At 33.2% G+C, this 23,299-nt stretch overlaps 2 protein-coding genes across 2 annotated transcripts; one reads left to right on the top strand and one right to left on the bottom strand.

Annotated features, from left to right (window-relative positions):
- Positions 1 to 1,906: 1,906 nt before the first annotated feature.
- LOC127076452 (SNF1-related protein kinase regulatory subunit beta-2) lies at positions 1,907 to 5,539 on the top strand. Its single transcript, XM_051018119.1, has 4 exons — positions 1,907 to 2,384; positions 2,955 to 3,133; positions 3,503 to 3,665; positions 4,932 to 5,539. Exons 1-4 carry the CDS (start codon positions 2,169 to 2,171, stop codon positions 5,256 to 5,258), a joined length of 885 nt encoding a protein of 294 aa, XP_050874076.1. The 5' UTR covers positions 1,907 to 2,168; the 3' UTR covers positions 5,259 to 5,539.
- A 12,283-nt stretch (positions 5,540 to 17,822) lies between these two features.
- Positions 17,823 to 21,828, bottom strand: LOC127076462 (heavy metal-associated isoprenylated plant protein 7). The gene is made up of 5 exons (XM_051018127.1): positions 21,606 to 21,828; positions 21,342 to 21,513; positions 20,415 to 20,620; positions 19,042 to 19,132; positions 17,823 to 18,344 (listed from the first exon to the last, which is right to left on the bottom strand). The coding sequence occupies exons 1-5, from the start codon at positions 21,612 to 21,614 to the stop codon at positions 17,992 to 17,994; spliced, it is 831 nt and encodes a 276-aa protein (XP_050874084.1). The 5' UTR covers positions 21,615 to 21,828; the 3' UTR covers positions 17,823 to 17,991.
- Positions 21,829 to 23,299: the final 1,471 nt, after the last annotated feature.

The raw sequence follows: 23,299 nt of genomic DNA on the forward strand, positions 1-23,299 counted from the left end.
TTTCCTAACTTGAATTTTCATCTGTAACTTGCAATCTTTTATTGTAAGAATGGCATCATGACACTACCCTAGAAAGACATGCTCTGTAAGCCCATTATCCACTTATTAGCTTAAGTCACTTTTGTACACAAAAGACTTTCTCTTGGACTACCTTACCATGACGCTCTTTATTTCTTGCTTGGTTACTTTGTATATATTCATGTACATCACCATTTTAAAATCAAAAGCAATAAACCCTTGATCCAACGTCAAGCGACATTTTCTTAATCAAACTAAAAAAATAATTAATATTGTGCGCCACGAGCCTTAAGGGGTGTGGAATGAGTAAAGATGGAACTCTCCTATCTTTACTCTGATTATTTTGAGCACAAGACGTTTGACTTGTTTGTCCAAAATATTCGCCTCCGCCCATAGTCTTTAGTGTAATCTAATCACATACAATCTTTTCATAAAACCCTAAAAACAACGTCAACTCATCAAACTCATTTTTGTGCCTTAGGGAATCACACCAAAAACTCTTTTTCAAGGTAAAATCAACCAACCCATAAACATTTTCTACTCCGAACTACGGAACTCTGATTCTTCATCACCCGATGAATGATACTTAGGCACAAGGGCCACAATTCTTAGCGAGCAGAATAATAAAAAAAAACAATCTCATTCTTTCACACTTTCTTTCTTAAAAATAAAGAAATTTTTATAGATAAATTCCCACGCACACGAACAAATTAAATGGTTTCCATGGAGTACCATGGACGTGAGGGATGCTAATACCCCCCCCCCCCCCCCTTGCGTAATTTACTTCCGAACCCATATTTGGTTGCGAGACCAATCCTTTTCTTTTCTTTTTTTCTTTTAGGGGGTTTTATCGACTATTTTCCCCTCCTCTCTTTTACGAGGAAATTAAATAAAATTCGGTGGCGACTCTTCTGTTTGCTTTTATTTCTTGGAGAAGCATTGGTCAGTCAGTCAATTTCAGATCACGGTAGCGACAAATATAACTAATTGTTTATTATATTTAATATGTGATCTAGTATAATTGACAACACAACCAGAATCAACATGGTCACACACATAATGACAAATTGATGAGAAATAAAATAAATAAGTAAAGCTTATTCGATTGTGCGGTCTCGTAAAACACTAGCGTTAATTAGAGAAACATTAATTAAAGAAATGTGATGCACCATAAGGTACCATGTACTTAAGTGTAATACGAAACACCACAAGGTACAATGTACTTAAGTTGGATACAAAACACCATAAAATACAATGCACTTAAGTTGAATACAACACATCGTAAGGTACGATGCATTTAAGTGAAATATGGTACGATGGCATAAATGAGCTTTTTTTAGCTTGCATGCCACACAAGTCATTTGATAAATATAACTCTTGTGCTGAAGTATCCACACTTGATAACAATTCAGTTTTTGAAACCCAAATCGTCTCTCTCTCTCTCTCTCTTCATTTAAAATAGCTAGCATTGAGATCGAAGACAATCTATTAGTGTAGGCTGAATAGAGATGTTGTTGTTAGTTAAATGCTCATGTTTGTTCTTTAGATTCCGCATCAACGGTTAATCGCTACAAAAAAAGTCATTATATCATTGATAATGTTCATTCTTAAGGATCAATTTAAAAAAATTTCACTCCTTATTTTAATCACGATTCTCTTACGATTCTATTCAATTTTATTCATTTTTATATCATTACATTATATTCCATTAATCCAAACATAAACAATTATGGTGACTTTTTGTCCATCTAAACTTTCAATTCATCCAAAATAAAATGTAAGATAAAAAAATAATTAATCTAAAATTGTAGGAACAAATCACAATCACACACATTTTCGTGACAAAAAAATCACAATCACACAAGGAAATAAATGAGAGGTATTGATAACACTACTAACATCTTCCCTCTCTCATCACATCACCCTCACTAAGAAGAGAGAGGAAGAAAACAAGAGAAAAAGGTTCACACACACGCACGCAGAAAACACAAAGCACGTTGAAGCTCCCAATTGGAAAAATGAAGAAAAAGTAACAACAACTAGAGTAGAGTATAACGACCTCGTCAAGAACATGATGACGTGAACCATCATCGTCCATATCAAAACCCCACAATTTCAATTCCCACAATTACTTTCTCTTCTTCTTTGTGATGGGGAATGTGAATGGCAGAGAAGAAGATTTCAACGGCACACTATCGGAAGCTTCATCTGATGACGGAGAAAGAGAGGGAGGTTTTGACAGTGTGAGTGATTCCATGTCTGTGCCTGATGGGGTCATCGAAAATTCTGCACCTTCTGAGGAAATGGGTCATTCTCCACCTGCTAGCCCTAGAACTACTCAATCTCCATTAATGTTCTCTCCTCAAGTAAAGTTCATTCCTTTTCTATCTCTTAATTATTTTCCCCAATTATCCAATAAAGGGTTTGTTTTATTTTTTATACTCAGATTGTGAAAACTCATAAAGTTTTTTTTTTTTTGATTAGTGGTGTGTCTAAATCTGTATCGAAAGTCAAAGTTTGATCAATTAGGTTTTGGTTTTGATTTGATGTTATTTATTGTTATGTCTGGTTTTTAATAGTGCAAATATGTTGTATTTTGATTCATACATTAGTTTACAGTTCCATGTTTTTCACTTGGCGGTTTTTGATGATTGGATCAGATTCAGGGTTTATATTGATGTTTTCACCAATCAAAATGTATTGGAACATAATTGAGTGTTGTTATGATTGGGAAACAAAAGTAGCTTATGCTTATGTTATTGGGATTACTTTAAGGGAACCATATTCCAATATTCTAGATTGTTGTCACTTTCAAGAATCAACTTTCCTATCCTTTTTGTTGTTTTGGATATATGTTCTTCTTGGCTTTGGACTGTTATTGTGTGTGGATTCTTCGTTATCATCGGTTGTTAATGGTTCCTATTACCCGTGTTTAGGTTCCGGTGGTTCCACTACAAAGACCTGATGAGATGCAGGCTCCAACCCCTTCCTGGATGCAAACTACTTCAGGGTACGAGGATATGTTTGATGAGATTGGGATTCCGACTATGATTACTTGGAGCTATGGTGGTAAAGAAGTCTCCGTGGAGGGATCATGGGATCATTGGAAATCAAGGTTCGGAAAATTTAATGTCGGTTAAGTTTAGTTAATGCTAATATGTCGTCAATTGTGGATTGCAGAGAATAGCAGTCTGCTCAAAACTGCTCTGCCATAGTGCTACAATGCTCAATCATAGCCGCTGTGTATCACGGAACAATAGTGATTTGTCCAAATTTTGCTATGATATAGCACTATAGCTGATATTACTTAATGATGTTTTCACCACTCCTTTTGTTGATAGTAAAAACAAAGTGAACATGCGAACATGTTTCAAGTGGAAAAAAAAAACAAAAAACAAGCCAAATGCGTTTGGAATATGTTCTTTATTTGTCTTCTAAGGTTTCTATAACTGCTTCTTAGATTCTGATATTTCTTGTTCATCAGAATTCCCTTGCAGAGATCAGGAAAGGACTTCACTATACTGAAGGTGCTGCCATCTGGTGTGTACCAGTTTAGGTTTATCGTGGATGGACGATGGAGGCACGCACCTGACTTGCCTTGGGAACAAGATGATGCTGCCAATACCTACAACATTCTCGACTTACAGGTACTATTTTCTTGACATTTTTAGTGTGTTTCTTGTGATCAAAAGGCTTAGTGATCTGATAATGTTTTTCCAAGTTAAGAAAAGGATGGTGCTATCAATAGGTAACTTATTTTTAAGAGTATTGATTTTACGACACTAAGAAGTAGTTCAAGGATCTTGTTATTTCGCAGCAACTTTGGGTTGATTTCATTTCTCCCTCTTTTTATGGCATCAAACTCTTCCCTTATCTTCTTCATTATTTCACACTCTTTGGTCAAATTTCTCTTCTTTTCTTATAAGAGAAGTTACTAAGAAAAATCTCAAGATTAACAATTTGGATAGAAGCATGATCCTAGATAGAACATTATGGGGGAATTTGATCCATGTAGCTGAACTCACTAGTGGAATAGGGCTTGGCTGTTGTGCTATTCCTAACTAGCATGAATTTTCTTTTTGCAACAGTTGTTACAGACTAGTTTATCCATTTTCTGGAGTCACTAGTTTTCCTTGTAGTTTCAGATTTATGAAATTTTGCCGTGGCTCTTAAATTTCAAATTCCTAAACACGGGGAGGGAGAATAATAATAAACTGAATTCGTAGCATATCTTATATGACTCAAGCAGCTTTTGAAACTGGAACTTGAAATTGGAAGAGCTTATTTGGTAGTATGTAATATGTATATAAGCACTTCTGTGAATTTTCGTAACGGTTTATACACATGGCTTAGGATATGTTCATGTCGTAAGCTGTTTTCATCTTATTCTCACAAGCACCCCCAAATAGCTTATTATAATAAGCTTCTCAATTTATGCAGAGTTTATCTTTGTTTTGTTAAGAGTCCCACATTGGACAATATATGGTCTGAACATGTGCTTCTAAGTGAAGACAATCCTTAGGGTTGAGTTAGGCTCAACCACATTTCTTAATATGGTTTTTGCTATCGGGCCACTCACCATTTTTTTCCACGCTCCAGTTGTCTAGTCCTAGACGTGAGAGGTTGTGTTAAGAGTCCCATATCGGACAATATATAGTCTGAATATGTGCTTATAAGTGGAGGCAATCCCCATCCTACAAGTCGATTTACAAGTCGATTTTGTAGGCTTAAGTTAGGCCTAAATTTTCATATGATAAACACATATTGAATAAACGTTTTTTTTTGAATAAAACACGTTTTTATTCAAGCGCATCTTAAAACCTATTGTTTGCATTACGTTTTACTTCTAAAACTATAAGGTTCTTGACATCTAAGATGAGATTCAGGCCAACAATTTTATCTATTATATGTAGGATTATGTTCCTGAAGACATTGGAAGCATTTCTAGTTTCGAACCACCTAAATCACCAGACTCTAGTTACAACAACTTACACCTAAGTTCCGAAGATTATGCAAAGGAGCCGCCACTGGTTCCTCCATTCATGCAAATGACTCTTCTTAACGTCCCTTCAACAAATATGGAATTCGAACCTCTCGTGTCCAGACCACAGCACGTAATGCTCAATCATCTCTATATGCAGAAAGGAAAGAATAGCCCTTCAGTGGTTGCGCTCGGGACAACTCATCGATTTGTAGCGAAATATGTCACTGTGGTTCTGTACAAGTCTTTGCAGAGGTAAACATGAATGACACGGACCACAGACTTGAGGTAGGGTAGCCTTTAACTTTTAAGTCCTTGTATTTGTTAATATAGCTCCGGGTGGAACAATCTTTAGAGAGATACTGGAAGCTACTGAAGGATATATTTACATGAAAGTGAAGACTATGATACATATAATGCAATTGCTCGATGGTTATTCATCATGCAATTTCAGTTAGAAATTTTTACTTCATTTGATGATGGTATTCTGTTGGAATATTTATCATACTATGGTTATGTTAAGCTTCAAGATTTACCTCATCTATTGCATTACTATAATTCACGTAAGCATTACGGACCGGGACCGAGACACGATACGATACTGACACAGACACCTACATGCTTATGTTATAGCATTGCTGTTTCTTATTTTGCCACCTTGCAGAAACAGTCCACCTCAGCTTTTTCAAGAATAAATAAAATGTGATACTGATTCACCTTTTCAAATTGTTTCATCCATTTATATGTTACTACCTTTTTGTTATAATCTTAAATGTCCTATTATTTCAGTGATTTCTGGCATCTTATTCTTTTTGGAATTAGATTCTGTAGCACTACTATTCTTGATTCTCACATGATAATATAAGTGAACAAACACAATACTTGATTAAAAAAATCTGATCATACATGATTATGATTCTAGGTGAAAGGTTACTTGTCATTTGTAAAATGATGTGTCTTGAATTATACATCAGAAATTATAAGAATTTGACATTTGTTCTCAACAAATTCAGTCATTTTCAACCTTTAAATCATATATATTTTTTCCTCCAATGCATGAGGGAAAATACGTAAATTACTATTGAAAGATAAATTTGGTGTGTTTGTGCAACTCATATTAAGATTTTTGTTTTTAATATTTGCATCTAGTGTATCTAGATTGATATGAAAATTAATCAAACTTAAAAATTAGTTTAAATTTACGCGTTACGACTCTCTAAGTACATTCTTCATCTTTTTCATTGGTACAGTTTGTAGCAACTCCTAAGTACAATCTTCATCTTTTTCATGGCTACAGTTTGTAGCAACGCCACACCACACCACAATATCTTGACATGATATTATATGTTCTTTTTAAACAAAAGAAAATATAATAAATAAGAAAAGAAACTAAAAAATTGGGAGGACATAAAATGAGTAATATAATATAAAAAGTAACTTTGTAAAAAACAATCTAGACGAAAATACAATAAAGAGACGAATGCGAAACATATAGATCTACTCAAAAGCATAACTCAACGGATCTAATGCAGAGACTAAAACCAAATTGCAAAAGAGTTGTGTAAAAGATCTTAAGAAATAGTGCATGTGTCGATCACCAACATGGATAAATACACATATTAACGGCCTCTCTTTGAATTACAAATCACAACAATTTTAATAGCTCTTTTAAGCCTATCAACCCCAGAGCCTAGGGAGCTAGCTCTAAGCTAACTCTATGCCACCGGGGCAAGTTAAAATGAAAAAGTACATTGGCAACAAGATCTTAACCACTATAAAAATCACCAGGGGCGGTGTTTAAAATCGAAACACCTTGAAAATGACAGATCTCAATAGATTTGAAAAAAAAAAACTATATATCAAAGGAAAAAATCACCTCAAACACCGGTGAATCATAGCACGAGAACAACAAAAGTTAGATCTCAAGCGATGCCATCGAAAACAAGAAACAAAACGTCAAAAATGTCATCAAACCAATCGCCAACGAACCAAAAAAATAAAAAAATGACGAGGAAACCAACCAACGACTAGAATCTACCCGAAAATAAAGACGAAGTCAATCGAAAAAACACTACAATTATGAAGGATGACGAGAAGGACGCCCCCAATGGCATCAAAGATTACATTGTGTTGTGCGACCCCAAAGAAATGGAGAGGTGATGTGGAGAATTGTTACCCTGATCGAACCACCACTATCTAGATATTGACATTATATTATATTTAAGGGTTATAACTAATCAATCACATATAGATAAATGGTATATTTTATGATTTTGGTTAATTTGATTTCAATCTACTTGACTATGTCTTAACTATATCATGTATCATTAGAATAATATAGATTTAAGGGTCATTGTAGAACCGATAAAATTAAAGATGACATATAATAAACAGTTAGTTATAACCATTCCTAGCCCTTTTCTCACCCGTATGAATTATTATAACCATTCTTATCCCTATTCTCATCCTATGAATTATGGGCAACTTTCAACCCATAATAGTTCACCCCTATTCTCACCTCTATGAATTGTTATATACCTAACCTTCAACCCATAATCAGATCGAAAATGATGACAAAATCAATCACTGAGGAAAATCTACCTAGAAACAAAGATGGAGTCAACCAATACAATTATAAAGGATGGTGTAAAGGACGACACCATTGGCACATGAAATTAGATTGTGTTGTGCGATCCCAAAGAGGTGTATATGTGATGTGGAGAATCGCTACCCTGATTGAACCACCACTATCTAGATATTGACATTATGGGTCAGTTTGTTTTAACTTTAAAAAAATAGATTTTTTTTCTTTGTATTTTTGAAAATGGATTCTACAAAAATATTTTTTAAAATATTACAAGTTTTTCTAAATTTATCTTTTATAAATTAAAATATTGAATTGTTCATTCTATAACATAAATATATATTATTAAAGACCAATACATAGTTAAAATCACAATTTTTTCAAAAAGTTGTATCTCAAAAATGATTTTTATGGAAAACTATTTGAAATAGCTTTAAAATTAAGTGTTTTTTTTTTAATTTTGATATCCAAAAAAAGTTTTGATAAAATGATGAAATACCTAAAATAACATTTTAAGAATAACTATTCAAACCAAATTTTCATTCGAAACTTTTATGATTCTTTGTAAAAAAAAATTATACTAAAATAAGTAACACTATAAAAATCATTTTTTAAAAAATCCAAAACAAACAGGCCCTATATTATATTTAAGGGGTATAACTAATCAACCACATATAGGTAAATGATACATTTTATGATTTCGATTAATTTGATCTCAATCTACTTTGACCTTGTCTTAACTATATCATGTATCATTAGAATAATATCGATTTAAGGGTCATTGCAGATCCAATAAATTAAAGATGGTAGGTAAATAATCAGTTAGTTATAACCATTCCTAGCCCTTTTCTCACCCTTATGAATTATTATAACCCTTCTTATACCTATTCTCACCTCTATGAATTATGGGCAACTTTCAACCCATAATAGTTCACCCCTGTCAATTATTATATGCCTAACCTTCAACCCATAAACAGATCGAAAATGATGACAAACCCAACCACTGAGGAAAATCTACCTAGAAACAAAGACAAAGTCAACCGATAAAACACTACAATTATGAAGGATGATGTAAAGAACGACATCATTGACATAATAAATTAGAGTTTGTTGTGCGACCCCAAAGAGATGGAGGGGTGATGTGGAGAATTTCTACCCTAGTCGAACCGCCACCACATAGATTTTGACATTATATTATATGTAAGGGTTATAACTAATCCACCCCGTATAGATAAGTGACATATTTTATGATTTTGATTAATTTGATCTCAATCTACTTTGATTCAGTCTTAACTATATCATGTATCACTAGAACAATATGAATTAAAGGGCCATTGTAAATCCAATAAAATTAAAGATGACATATAATAAACCATTAGGTATAACCATTCCTAGCCATTAGGGGTGTTCAAAACCAAACCAACCTAATAGAAAACCGCAAACCAAACCAAACCAAACCGAAACCGCAAAAAAACGCATTTGGTTAGGATTCGTTTGGGTCATTTTTTAACAAAACCGCACGGTTTGGTTTGGTTTGCGGTTTGTATTTTGCAAACCGAACTAAACCAAACCAAACCGCATTATGTTACAACCCAAATTTTACTTATCCTACATCCAACCAAAATATCAAACCTAGTATGCCTTAACCTTACAATTACAAACGATTTTCTCTTACTCACGCTTAGGGTTTCAATTTCAACCTTCTTAAATCTCTCATAGTAGTATCACACATTCTTCTCGTCTTCTTTTCCATGTAAGTTTTGCTTATTCTACTCTAATAAGTCATCTCTTATGTTCTTTCTTTTTCATCTTTTATGTTACTATTTTCTCTTTTAATTACATTTTTATCGCACCTTTCTTCTCAATCTCGCATCTCTTATGTTCTTTTTTTCATCTTCTCTAATCTCTTATCTCATATGTTTTTTATGTTTTATTATAATGTCTTCGATATTATTTTATGCTACTATTTATATATGTTTTTTATTCCACTTTTGTCTAATCTAATTTTTTGTATATTGAATGAAACATTTTTGTCTAAATATGATGAGTTTTGATGTTATTTAGTCATGTATGAATGACTAAATATAAAGTTATGTTGTTCTCTATAGGTGTATGTATGGCACAATAAAAATATTATAAAAAACCGAACCAACCGAACCAATCCAAACCGCATTGATTTAGTTTGGTTTGGTTTGATTTTATTTCTAAAAGTCAATCGAACCAAACCAAACCACATGTTTTTTTCTCTTGCGGTTCAGATGATTTTTATCGCCAAAACCGCCCAAACCGCACCGCGAACACCCCTACTAGCCATATTCTGACCCCTATGATTTATTATAATCTTTCTTTTTCATATTCTCACCCCCTATGAATTATGAGTAACCTTTAACACATAATACTTTACCCATATTCTCACCCCTATAAATTATTATAAGGGTAATCTTCAACCCATAAACAGATTGGAAATGACGACATAACCAACTACGAACGAGAATCTACCTAGAAACAAAGACGGGTTCAATAGACAAAACACTATAATTCCAAAGGACGGCGTGATGGACGTCACCAGTGATACAAGAAATTAAACTGTGTTGTGTGGCCTCAAAGAGGTAGATAAGTGATGCAGATAATTTCTACCTTAGTCGAACCACCACTATTTAGATCTTGAAATTATATTATATGTAGGGTTATAACTAATCCATCACATATAGATAAGTGATATATTTTATAATTTTGGCTAATTTGATCTCAATCTACTTTGACTCAATCTTAACTATATCATGTATCATTAGGATAACATGGATTTAAGGGTCATTGTAGATCCAATAAAATTAAAGATGGTATGTAATAAACAATTAGTTATAACTGTTTCTAGCCCTATTATCACTCATGTGAATTATCAATACCATTTTATCCTTATTATCACAACTAAGCAAACTACTTTGAATCATCATCATAATCATCGTTGAACACCCCACAAGGCCCGTGAGATCCAAGTTCAGTGAGCATTTGAGTCATATCATTCATCTTCTTATCAACCATCGCATGCCTTTTCATAATCTTGTTTAGGAAAGCTTCGGTTGGAGTTGTTTCTGAAATTTCAAAGTCGAATTCCTCCAACAGAGATACTTCTCCTTGTTGAGGAGGATCTGATTCACTAGAGGAACTTTCTTATGCTTTTTCCATTGGTTATATAGGATAACATTCCTGCTTTGTTGTCTATTCCGATTTGATTCAGCATGTCACCTACTATCCTATGGTATTTTTGGTTAACTTCCTCACCCTCAAAGTTGAAGTTGACGTGTTTCAAAATTTTTGAAACCAACCCACAATATGGTAACGAAATATCGTTTTTCTACTGTCAACCATGTGAGTAATTACAACACTTGTCCAATTGGATTCCACTATGTTGAAAATTTTCCAAACTGCGACAACTTCGACCCTAGATAGTTGTCCAAAGTTATGTTTCTTTGGAGCAAGGATATATGAAACTATATAATGAGTGAGACAAATATTAGGGAATATTGCCCTCATGTTGAATGAGGGAGGAATCCTAGAATTTGGATTAAGAAGGAAGGAAGTAGAAGAAAATAAATGAGAATATTGGATACCTTCAGTTTCTGGTTATGAGCAAGGGAGATAGCAGATCAAGGCGAATTCTTGAAGGATCTTCTGGATTTTGTGCTTCTTTACTTTGCTTGTGACGATCCCTCCAATATACTTGAGGTTAGAGTTAAACATATTCACTAGATCTAATCGATTATGAAATGAACACATTTGAGTTTTGAATTTCAAGTTGGCTCTAATTTATTAAGAATTAGGTCTTTATTCAGATATATTGTGGATTTTTGTGCATTTTTTGGCCTTGGATTGATATTGGGTCTTGGCATACTACTTTTGACACTTTTTTCCTTTCAAATTACACCCATATGCTTAGAAAACATTTTGAATTCAATCAGAAGGTTAGTAAAAATTATTTTAAATGTTCATGAATTTAATAAATAATTTTTTAGAGGGTTAATCAGAGTCTTCCAATTTTCAACCCCTATTAATAGTACTACCTTAAATCTTAAGACAACTTGAGAAAAAAACCATCCCTAATAAGGAATGTCAAGCAATCTTGAAAACTCCATCTCTACAAATTGTTCGATACGAGAGGTGGAAAATATCATCTAAAGTGATACGATGACGATTAATCAGTATATACATGCTTTGCTCAGGTTTATCAAATTTGTATTAAGCATCTTCAAAGTTGCAAAGCGATCCCTGCAAAATAGAAATAGGTTTCAACTTCGGGACCCAAATCTTTTTGGATTATGGTCCGTTAGTGGCTCAAAGAGGTCTATGATTATTTCTTTTAGACCGTTTTAGTTTATCATAGAAAAAATGCTCTAAGTGACCAATCTTATTACAAAAAAAACATTTATAAGGAGGTCGATTCAAATTTTTCATATTTTTAGTTATCTTTCAGAATAACATGTTTTGGTTAAAACCTATTCTATTTTTATTAAGGGAAGACCTTTGATTTGATAGGATCAAATCAAAGTTTTCTTTCCCCTTTGTAAATTTACTTAGGATTTCTTGCAGATTAGTTACATCAATTTTAAATGAATCGCAGGAATCACATTTAGTTGATTTTAAGGATTCACTTTTTATACCTGCAATTTCTTCACAAAGAATCTTACTTTTATTCTCCATGAATTCATCATAACCCTTAAGATCAACAATGTCTTTCTCTAACTTTTCATTTTTCTTAACAAACTTAACACTAAATTTAAATAATTGATTATATAATAAAGAAGTTACCTCATAGTTATATTCATGATAAGAATTAAATGAAAACAAAAATAAAAGTAAAGGTGTACGTGCCACATCAATGATTCTATTGAACAAATCTAGTGAAAGTTCAAAATAGATGAACTTCAAAACTCCCAGGAGAAATTTTGTATTTTTCTTACAAGGGATTTTTCTTCTTCTTTCAATTTGCTCCAAATAACATAGTTAAATATTGTATTAACCTCTATACTTATTTATATTAATAATTTCACTCAAAATCACACTTTAAATTATACATACGGTCATTATCTTATTTGTTTGACTTAAAAATTTGTTATCTTTGAAACATTAAAAAGGACTTTGCTTTAACACATTCCTTCATAAATTAAATAAAAAAGTAGAGCATTCAATTAACTTTGTTGGTGCACAAGAATGAAGAAGAAGATGTTGAAAAAAAAGAGAATTCTAACTAATTTTTACTCTCAGATGCAAAACGGTTACAATTAGAATTCTGTTACAAATTGAACTTGAGTTCGGTATTTATATCATAAAAACCACAAAATGAAACTCAAATTAAATCTAAATGTAATTTAAATGTGAATTTGGATTACATTTCAACATCATCCCTTAATCCACATTTAAGACTAAAATCAACAACACCAATTCCATCCCTAAAATGGATAAAATGTTCAGTCTTGATTGCTTTGGTCAGAACATCTGCAAGCTTCTCCTAAGTGCTACAATAAACCACTTTTAGCACTCCATTTTGAACCTGATTGCATAGAAAATGGAACTTAGTGTCAATGTGCTTACTCCTTCCATGCAGTGCTGGATTCTTGCTAAGGCTTATAGCTGATTTATTGTCAATCATCAACCTCACATCTTTGCTCACCTTGATCTTCAGATCCTGCAATAAGTTCATGATCCAAACAGCTTGAAACACATACAAAGCACCTGCAATATACTCAGTTTCATAGGTTGACAATGCAACCACTAGTTGTTTCTTGGAGCACCAAAAAATGAGAACTCCTAGATACTTGAATAAATATCTAGAAGTACTTCTTTTGTCAACTTTGTTTCTACACGAATCAAAGTTTGAATAACATATCAACTCTGAATCAGATTTAACACCACAAGAGAACAAAACTCCATACCTCAGAGTCCCCTTAATATTCCTCAGTATCTTGACAACATCTTGGTAATGTGACCACTTTGATTTGTTCATAAAAAATTACTCACCATTCTAACTGCATAACAGATGTCAGGTATGATGTTACAGAGATATCTCAATGAGCCCACTAACTGTTTAAAAGTTGTAGCATCTACAACATCACCCTCAACATCAGAATCCATCTTGTGATTTGTTTCAACACGTGTGATTGCAAACTTGCAAAATTTATTAGTTCAAATCTCTTAAGAAGCTCAAGTTCATACTTCAACTAATACAAAATTATACTCTTATCAGAATACTAAATCTCCATCCCTAGAAAACATACCATATTTCCTAGATTAGTCATCTCAAACTCATTCATCAACACCTTCTTGAACTTTACTATCTCATATGAACAACTCCCTGTTAGAAATATGTCACTAACATAGAGACACACCAGAATCATATTTCTATCAGATGTATGTTGAACATAAACACTATACTCTATCTCACATTTTCTGAATCTTTGAAGCTTGAAAAATGAATCAATTTTTGGATTCCAAGCTCTAGGAGCTTGTTTCAGTCCATACAAGGCTTTATGCAACTTGTACATCATCCCTTCCAGATTCTTTTTCACAAATATAGGAGGATGTGACACATAAACTTCCTCTTATAAAGGACCATTCAAAAATTCATATTTCACATATAAATGCATCAGAGACCAATTTCTATTAGCAACTATAGCAATCACCAATCTGATTGTTTCATGCCTAGCTACAGGTGTAAACACCTCAAAGTAATCTAATATAGATTTCTGTAGAAATCCTCTATCTACTAACCTTGCTTTGTGTTTTCCTATTGATCCATTTGGCTTCAGTTTCAACTTGTAAACTCATCTCATGTGTATTTGTTCTTTGGAAGCTCAGTCAACTCCTAAGTCTTGTTTCTTTCTATAGCCTCAAGTTATTCTTTCATGGACTTCAACCACACTTTCTTCTTGAGAGCTTCTTCAATACTAACTAGTCTAGAGTCTACCAACATGGCACACTGAATGACTTCCTCTTCAGAGTCTATCTCAGTATCTTGCAACATGTCAAACTCTGCAAATCTACTTGGTATTAGTATGATTCTTTGTGGCCTATGAAATTTATTCATAATCTTCTTCAGATGCTGAAACAATATCAGATGCTGGACTACCTTCAGAGACTGGACCACCTTTAGAAGCATGACCACCTTTAGAGGCATAATTACCAGCACAGTCTAGATCATCATCAAAATCTAGATCAAAATCAGATTCACCTTCAGAGTCAGATACACCTTCAGACTCTACTTCAATATCTGAGTCACCTTCAGACTTTGACTCATCTTTAGAGGCAAAATCTCCTTCAGAGGTAGATTCTCCTTTAGTGTCTGAAATATCTTCAGATGTTAACTCTAGTGTTAACACTGCACCAGAGTTGGATTGAGACTTGTTCCAATCTCATGCTTCTATTTCCTTCACAATGACATCTCTGCTGAATTCAAATTTGTTGGTGACATGACAATATATCTTATAAGCACTTGTACTGTTGTACCCAATCGGTAATATTACTTTTCTTCTATGATCCAACTTCTTTCTAGTAGCACCTGAAACATGTTTGTAACAAACCGAACCAAATACTATGAAATAACTCACACTTTGCTTATCTTCAGCCCACTTCTCAAAAGGAACAATTTCCTCCAGCTTCTTGATTGGACACATGTTAAGCACATATGCTGTAGTGGCAACAACTTCTCCTCACAAGGTGTGAGGAAGCTTCTTCTTCTTCAGCATGCTCCTTGTCATATCAAGCAAAGTACTATTTATTCTTTCAACAAGACCATTATGTTGTGGAGTATATGGATCAATAACCTCATGTTCAACTCCATTATATTCATAAAAACTTCTGAACTCTGATGAGTTGTACTCACCTCCACCATCAGTTCTGAGAACTTTCAGCTTCTGACCATTCTATTTTTCATCCCTCACCTTGAACTTCTAAAACATAGCAAACACCTCATGGTTAAACTTGATGAGTTCTTCCATGTCATTCTTATGAACTCATCCATAAATGACATAAAATACTTGTTTCCTCCAAGTGAAGGTACTTCAAATGGTCTAGATACATCAGAATGCACTACTTCCAAAGCATGTTTTTCTCTTGGAGCCAACTCTGATGCAAATGGAAATCTAGGTTGCTTGCCTTTCATGCAAGTCTCACATGACTTTTCAGGCTTCACAATCTTAGGAATCCCATGTACCAACTTCTTTGAACTCATATGCCCTGAGCTTCTGAACTCCAGATGCCCTAATATCATATGCCACACCTCACTGTCACCTTCAACACCTTCTGAACTAAGGCTTTTAGTTTAAGTTGTTTCCACATTCATTTTGAATTTTCTGTTGCTTCCCTGTTCAAATTTCATAATCAACTTCTGATAAGAATCATAAAACTTCAAGAGATTGTCTTTCATAATAACTGAGAAACCTTTCTCAATTAGCTGACCTACACTAATAAGATTGCTCTGCATGCCAGGAACATACCAAACATCCTTGATAAGAACAATTTTACCATTCTTCACTCCGACTTTGACATTTACCATTCCTTCATCATCAAGGTACTTATCATTAGTACATCTGATATTTGTCCTTTTTATAGAGTCAAAATTAATAAACCATTATTTGTTTCCAGTTAGGTGATTTGAGCATCCAATGTTCGTATACCACCAATCTACCAAATATCCACCATCAGATTCAGAAGTCATCAATAACATAGGTTCATCATGAGAATCTCTTTTGGCTATGTTTGCTTCTTCTGATTTGATTTCCTTGTTTGACCAAAAGTTAACAACAAAGTGGTCAAACTTCTTACAACAATATCATTAAACCCCCTTCTTGTCAAACTTCTACTTTTCCTTTTAATGCTTCTTCTTATCAGAGTTGGAGGCTTCTGACTTCTGATAACCACCACCATGTTTCTTCTTGGCCTCTGACCAAGACTACTTTTGATTCTTCTTACTGGAAGATGCTTTCAAATTCTTCTCTACCTCTCTTTTAGAGTTTCTCTCAGTCAGACGCAACTCTTGCGCCTCTAGACTACTTTGCATCTCTTCAATTTTCATGGTGCTGAGGTCCTTAGAGTGTTCAATTGCTACAACAATGTAATCAAACTGAGGAGTAAGTGACCTCGATACCTTTTCAACGATTACTTGTTCAGAAAGAGTTTCTCCGTAAGATTTCATCTCATTTGTGCTCAAAGTCACTATGGAGATGTAATCAGGTACCTTCTCACTGTTCTTCATCTTGAGATTCTCATACTACTTACATAGAGACTGGAGCTTCACCTTCTTCACTAATGCATCATCGTCGTAACGCCGTACTAGTGTGTCCCACGCAGCATTCTCCGTCGTTGAATCAACGATCTTCTAAAACACATTCGTATCCACACACTGATGGATATAGAACAACGCCTTATGATCCTTCTTCCTCACTTCTCTATGCACATTTCTCTGTGCTTTCGTTGCATCTGTTGCAACCACAATGTAACTGTCATTAATGAGATCAAGAACATCTTGAGCACCAAACAACACACGCATCTGAATCATCCACCGATTCCAATTCTTTCCATCAAATACTAGAAGTTTTGTGTTCAAGCCACCGTTTCCACCGTTTATCTTCGTTCTTGTGCAAATTCACTCAGATCTCACCAACACCTGTGTTTCCCAATCCCTCTGAATAAAGAAATGTGATTCTATTTCGATTCAGATCTTCAATTCACTATGAATTGAATGAGCAAAATCAATCATACACGTCTCACGTACACTCGTATTTCCCGTTCCTGAATCTGAATCGGAGTTCTAGATATCAATTGTTGATGCACAAGAATGAAGAAGAAGATAATGGTGGAAAAGAGAGAATTCTAACTAACTTTTACTATCAGATGCAAAACGGTTACAATGAAAACTTTGTTACAATTTGACCTTGAGTTCAGATTTTATATCATCATAACCACTAAATGAAGCTCAAATTAAATCTAAATGCAACTTAAATGTGAATTTGAATTATCCTTCAAACAAACTTAATTTTTTTAAATTGATTTGAAGACTTAAAGTTTAGGTTGAAGTTCACCATAAGTTTTATTAAATGTTATCATTAAAGACTTGATATTATTTGTGTCAACATTATAGGTACATAATAAATTGCTGTTGATATTATTTGTGTCAACATTATAGGTACATAATAAATTGCAGCCCAAAATTCAGTATCAGTACACTTTAACACATACACAGAAACATAAGTGATTCTGCCATCTTTTGACAGTGAAATTCATTGAAAGCTCATAAACACAACAGAAAGCTAAAAACCTTAAAATATTCACTACTATACTATGTTACATAGAAATAGAAAATTAACTTAATCTAATAAGCTATTAAAATACAGAAACATTACAAATAACAACAAGTCTACATAACAGAACAAGCATTTGGATTTTCATCACTGAAAATCTCAGGTGCATAAGCATAATCAATATAATCTTTTGATGGCCAATATTCACTACGCTTGATTTCAGTTTTATTATCATCTTCTTCCTTGTTTTCTTCCTCACTCTCTTTTTTCTCTTCTTCTTCTCCTTCTTTTTTCTCTTCCTTTTTCTCCTCTTCTTTCTTCTCTTCTTCCTTCTTTTCTTCCTCCTCTTTCACTATTGAAGCTTGCTTTTTGGTTCTCTTGTATACTTCATCGACAAGCTTTGCTGGATCAATCACACCTTTTACTATGGCTTGGTCGTTCCCTAAATCTGTTTCCACTGATTCTACTCCTGTACATGCATTCATGCATTTAAGACATTAGTGACCGTTCGATCAAAGTCAGACACTCGTGATTTAAGTTGTGAATTTTAAATTATTATAAAAGTTAACATTTGTATTTTTTTATCATCAAATCTTGATCAAAAGGTAATTAATTCACCGAATTTATGAACAAACTGACTTTAGATAATCCAATTTATAACTCTATTGGTTGAATAGGGTGGCAAAACAGATCAAAGCCGCCGGTTTAGCCTTCCATTTTTTGCGAGTCGAACCCAAAGTTTTTGATTCGTCCCTCTAAAATGGACAAACATGATCGTTTGTCACTTTTAGACATTAAGAGTGGTCGGAGGTCGGACCTGTCCATTTAACCCACTACTTTTGGCGGGTCGAGGCAAACTTTTTGATCTGCCTCCTCTACTTTGTCGGCCCCGCCTTACTTTTTGGTAGACTTTGGCGGGACGGGCCTAATCATTAATTTGCTAGGTTGTAGGAGTCTAGTCGAACTCATAGTTGAGGAAGGGAGATCTATTAGTATCATACATAGACTAATGATAAAATCAAAACACTTTTAGTCAAAAGGTTGCATGAAAAACATAAAAAAAAAGGCTCCCTAGAGCGTGATTAACGCCACATATCATGAATTTAATCCATCATTAAATAAATATTTGTATGCACCAAAGTTAGAAGAGGAATGAATCTTTGTACCTTTTATCTTACGGATTCTCTTCTGTATAACTTGAGCACATGCATCACAATGCATTCTTATTTTAAGAACTATTGTTACCACAGTAGGACCCTGCTCACAAACAAACCATACCACAAAATATCAATGTTTGTTTACCCTAACCAACAAATTTAACTATTTCAATATTCTGAAACACCGAGATATATCAATGTCCGACTTGACACCAATGATTATATTTAAAAAATTATAAGTATTAATGCAGAGTCGACTTTTATCACTCTTACATATTTTTTGTAATCATACAATCAAATATTGATAAGAGTCTAATCAAAATCAGACAATTGTGAATATATATTTTAATTAGTAAATAAAATTTAAATTTGTACGGTTCAATCAAGATCAGATAACCATGAACATCATAGAAAATTTGTTTTTTCTATGCATTTGTGTCAGTATTGTCTCAAGTATGTGAATTAGTGTTTCATAAATATTTAATGTGATTGGTTCATCATTAATGTCGTAATTATTATTTGTCAAAGTGTGACGAATCATTTAATTGGCCCCATAATAAAAGCTCTAGAATGTCCTACTAGTTTCAAATTTTTTCACAACTAAAATATGGGCCATGCATGTGGATATAAACCTACCATACCCATACCCTACTCATCTCATCCTCATCAAATCCATAATCGACAACACAACACCTCTTATCTTAACTTTTACCCCACGCACATACTAATGTTTTTCTTTTCAAAATAATTCTTATCATACATTAGTACATTACATATATGTTGATACAATGTCACATACAAATACATATATATTTATATATATATATATATGAAGTTGGGTGCATGCATAATACAGAGTGAGTCCGTGACTGTGACCCCATTATGCTGCATGTCGAGATGAAAAAAGAAAAGTGGGGTCAAACTCATCTCTTAATTGTCACAGTCTTTGCCCTCGTTTAATGTGCCCTTATAGTAGGGGCATCATTTTCGTATTTTTGTTTCGTTACTTTCATGCTATCTAGTGTTTGTACTAGTACTTGTCTTGTAAAAACAACAACAACAATAAACCAAAATGGTAAAAATAATGCAACTTGGAAACTCCATCCTTTCAAAATATTTCACTAAACAAGCATTCATACATGTTATTTTTTTCATGTACAATCCCCCATTCATTGGAACTTGATTCCTTTCCGTCATGTCATATTAACCTTATATTCAAACAATCTTAACTAAACACTAAACTCTAAATCATAGCCGTCTAATCTTAATCAGACAACTAAACTCTAAACCTTAAATTGTAACCGTCTAATCTTAATCGGACGAATGTAGATTCAAAATATATATAAATAAGAAAAGAAATAAAATAATAGTTTAATTGTTACCTCATCTTTTTTCTCTTCTGGCTTTGGTGGTTCTTTGATCTCTTCTTCTTCTTTTTTGTCTTGTGGAGGTTTAGGCAAAGGTGAAATAAGTTCCACTTTCTTACCACTTTTCTTTTGTAGTCTTTTGAGTACTTTCATGGGGTCTGCTGCCTTTCCTTTCACTACCACTTTGCTGCTCTTACTATCTGCACTCACCTCCTCCACTCCTTTCAAACACAAACATTTTTTTATTTAAATTTTTAACTCAAATTTATTAATAATTAATTATTTAATATATATAATAGAATCCTTAATTTACTACTCTTTTTCTCTACCTTTAATGCAATAATGCACTTTTGTCCTATTTAATAGACATGTGTAAAAGTTGAGAATTTTATATATTGACAAATTATTATTTCAGCATGTATGTGATGTGAAATTCAAAATCAATCATGAATTGTAGATCCATCTAACAAGGGAAAAAGGAGAGAAAAAAAGAGAACAAAAGTACCAAGCTGACACTGGTAGATCCTAAAAATTAGCCGGAGTTATCTGTAACATTATTATTGCCTAATTAAACAAAATATTCTCTGCATGTTTGGATTAACAGTGAATTTCACATAATCACAATATTCAATTGTAATTTTGAAAAGAAAAATATACTTTCCTCTAATTATTATTATAAAAAAAAAATATTATTTTTGTTTTATTGAATATTTAATATATCTGATCTATAAATTAATCAGATATATTATCAATTATTTCTTAATGAAATTACAATTTGTCAAATAAGCCATGAAACAAAAGATACTCTATTCAAAACATTTGCAGCAGAAAACATGTTTGATTAATTAAATTTAATGATATGGTTAAATAAAAATTCATGTCAGAAAAATGTCTTATAGAGCTTAGAGCAAGAAGTTGAATAAGAAATTAATTAATTATTACCTTCAAATCCTTTCAATGCTTTTGCAACTTTCCTTGCACAAGCTTCACAATGCATATCAACTTTGAGTACTATCTCTTGAGGAAGTTGTTCTTCATCTTTCTTTTCTTCCTTTTTCTCTTCTTCCTTCTTTTCCTCTTTACTTTCTTCTTTCTTTCCTTCTTCCTTCTTCTCCTATCAACACCAAACAAAAACATTTAATATCAACTATAAAAGCTTCACTAATGAACTAGTATAAACACTAGGTATTGTAAACTAACACTTACTTCACCCATTTCTAGAAATCTTGCTGGCAACAAAAGAGTGTGATATATATATATACTAATTGATATGAATTTTTTTCTCTCTTTGTGTAGTTATAGAGAAACCTTAGATGAGAGGGTGAGGGAGAAAAACATTAAATTAAGATAGAGATTTTGAAAATCTGAGGTGGACCATTTATGCAGAATAGACATGGTAAGGACCATGGGTGAGTCAGCATGACCTATAACTTTGGGCCGTAATAAAGACACTAGTACTCTTGTTCCTAATTGTCACCATGTTGTACCAAGAATGGTGGTGATGTATTTTTAGAAATTACTATAATTACTAAGATACTTATATTATAGTATATAAAATTAAAATATCACAACTTTGTCCCAACACACAAATATGTATTGGTAAATTCAAATTTTGACACTGTTGGTATACTCAAGTTTATTGTTAATTTATTACGATGAGGGTAGTTTAGGTATTTCAATTTTTTTTGAGTTTTGAGGTATATTTTATAGGGTAGTTTTCGGTTTTGACCTTTCTTCAAATCGTAGGCCACTTTAAAATTTAAAACCCAACTTGGGAATGATCCAAGTTTTATGATGTTGAAAGAGTGCTTTAGGCCTAGCACACTTTTTTTCCTCTATCCAATAAATGGCTTTTGAAGATAAAGATAGGAAATGAATGGGATGGAAAAACATTTTATAAAAAATTAAAATTATTCTTTAAATTTTAGAGATGAATCTCCGGACGCACCATTCACTTCAGTTAGAATGTTAAAATAGAGTCACATCCAATATATTTTCAAATATTATTTCAGAAGATGCATCTCCGGAATAATTCAATGTATATTCATGCATCTCTCACAAAAACATATTTTTTTGCATAAATTATTTTGGAGATGTATCTTCGCATTCACAATCCAGAGATACACCTTTGTAACCACATTAGACAACATTATTTGATTTTGATTTAGAGAAACTCTGATGTATCAGATGATATTTTATAGCTATACTATCATTTTCTATTTGTTAGGATAAATTTAACCATACAACCAATATGAAAAAAATGACATATATAAAGTAATAAATCCAGAGTACACAATTAAGTCAATATAAAATACAAACAATAATAAGTCCAGAGTACAAATACTATAAACTACTGCGTATGACAGACTCGGAACCCCATGTTCTTATGCTGCCTTATGTACTACAATGCCTCTCATGCCCCCGTCATCATGGCATCTTCGATGTCCTTGGCCTTAGAGTCATTCGAAAAGAGTCCTCTATCAATACTCGTCTGCCCAATCTTCATGATACGATGACATCTAAGAAACACATTAACATCATGATCTTCCACAACCAGTTCCTCACATAGTATCTCTTGATGAGCTGATATATATGGATCTTTTAGAGCATCATGTATCATATAAGGATATGACATCTTGAAGAACCATCAGATGTAACCATCTATATAACTCCAATCGCTAGGATTTATGGTACTTTGTGCCTCCTCCGATACAAGATGATTAAGATAATCATCAAACATAACGTCCATATCTCTACGTGTCATAGTGAGAGGACTGATAACAAAAGGGTCTATGGAAATAAACTGCATGTAGCTGAGCTACCGCTTGACGCACTCAGGCATATAAAGACACATCAGACGTGAACCGCAAGCCAACCATCCCGAGCATAAGGCTATGTCG

The sequence above is a fragment of the Lathyrus oleraceus genome, chromosome 1 (genome assembly GCF_024323335.1).
Source record: "Lathyrus oleraceus cultivar Zhongwan6 chromosome 1, CAAS_Psat_ZW6_1.0, whole genome shotgun sequence".
In the NCBI taxonomy this organism is placed as follows: Eukaryota; Viridiplantae; Streptophyta; class Magnoliopsida; order Fabales; family Fabaceae; genus Lathyrus; species Lathyrus oleraceus.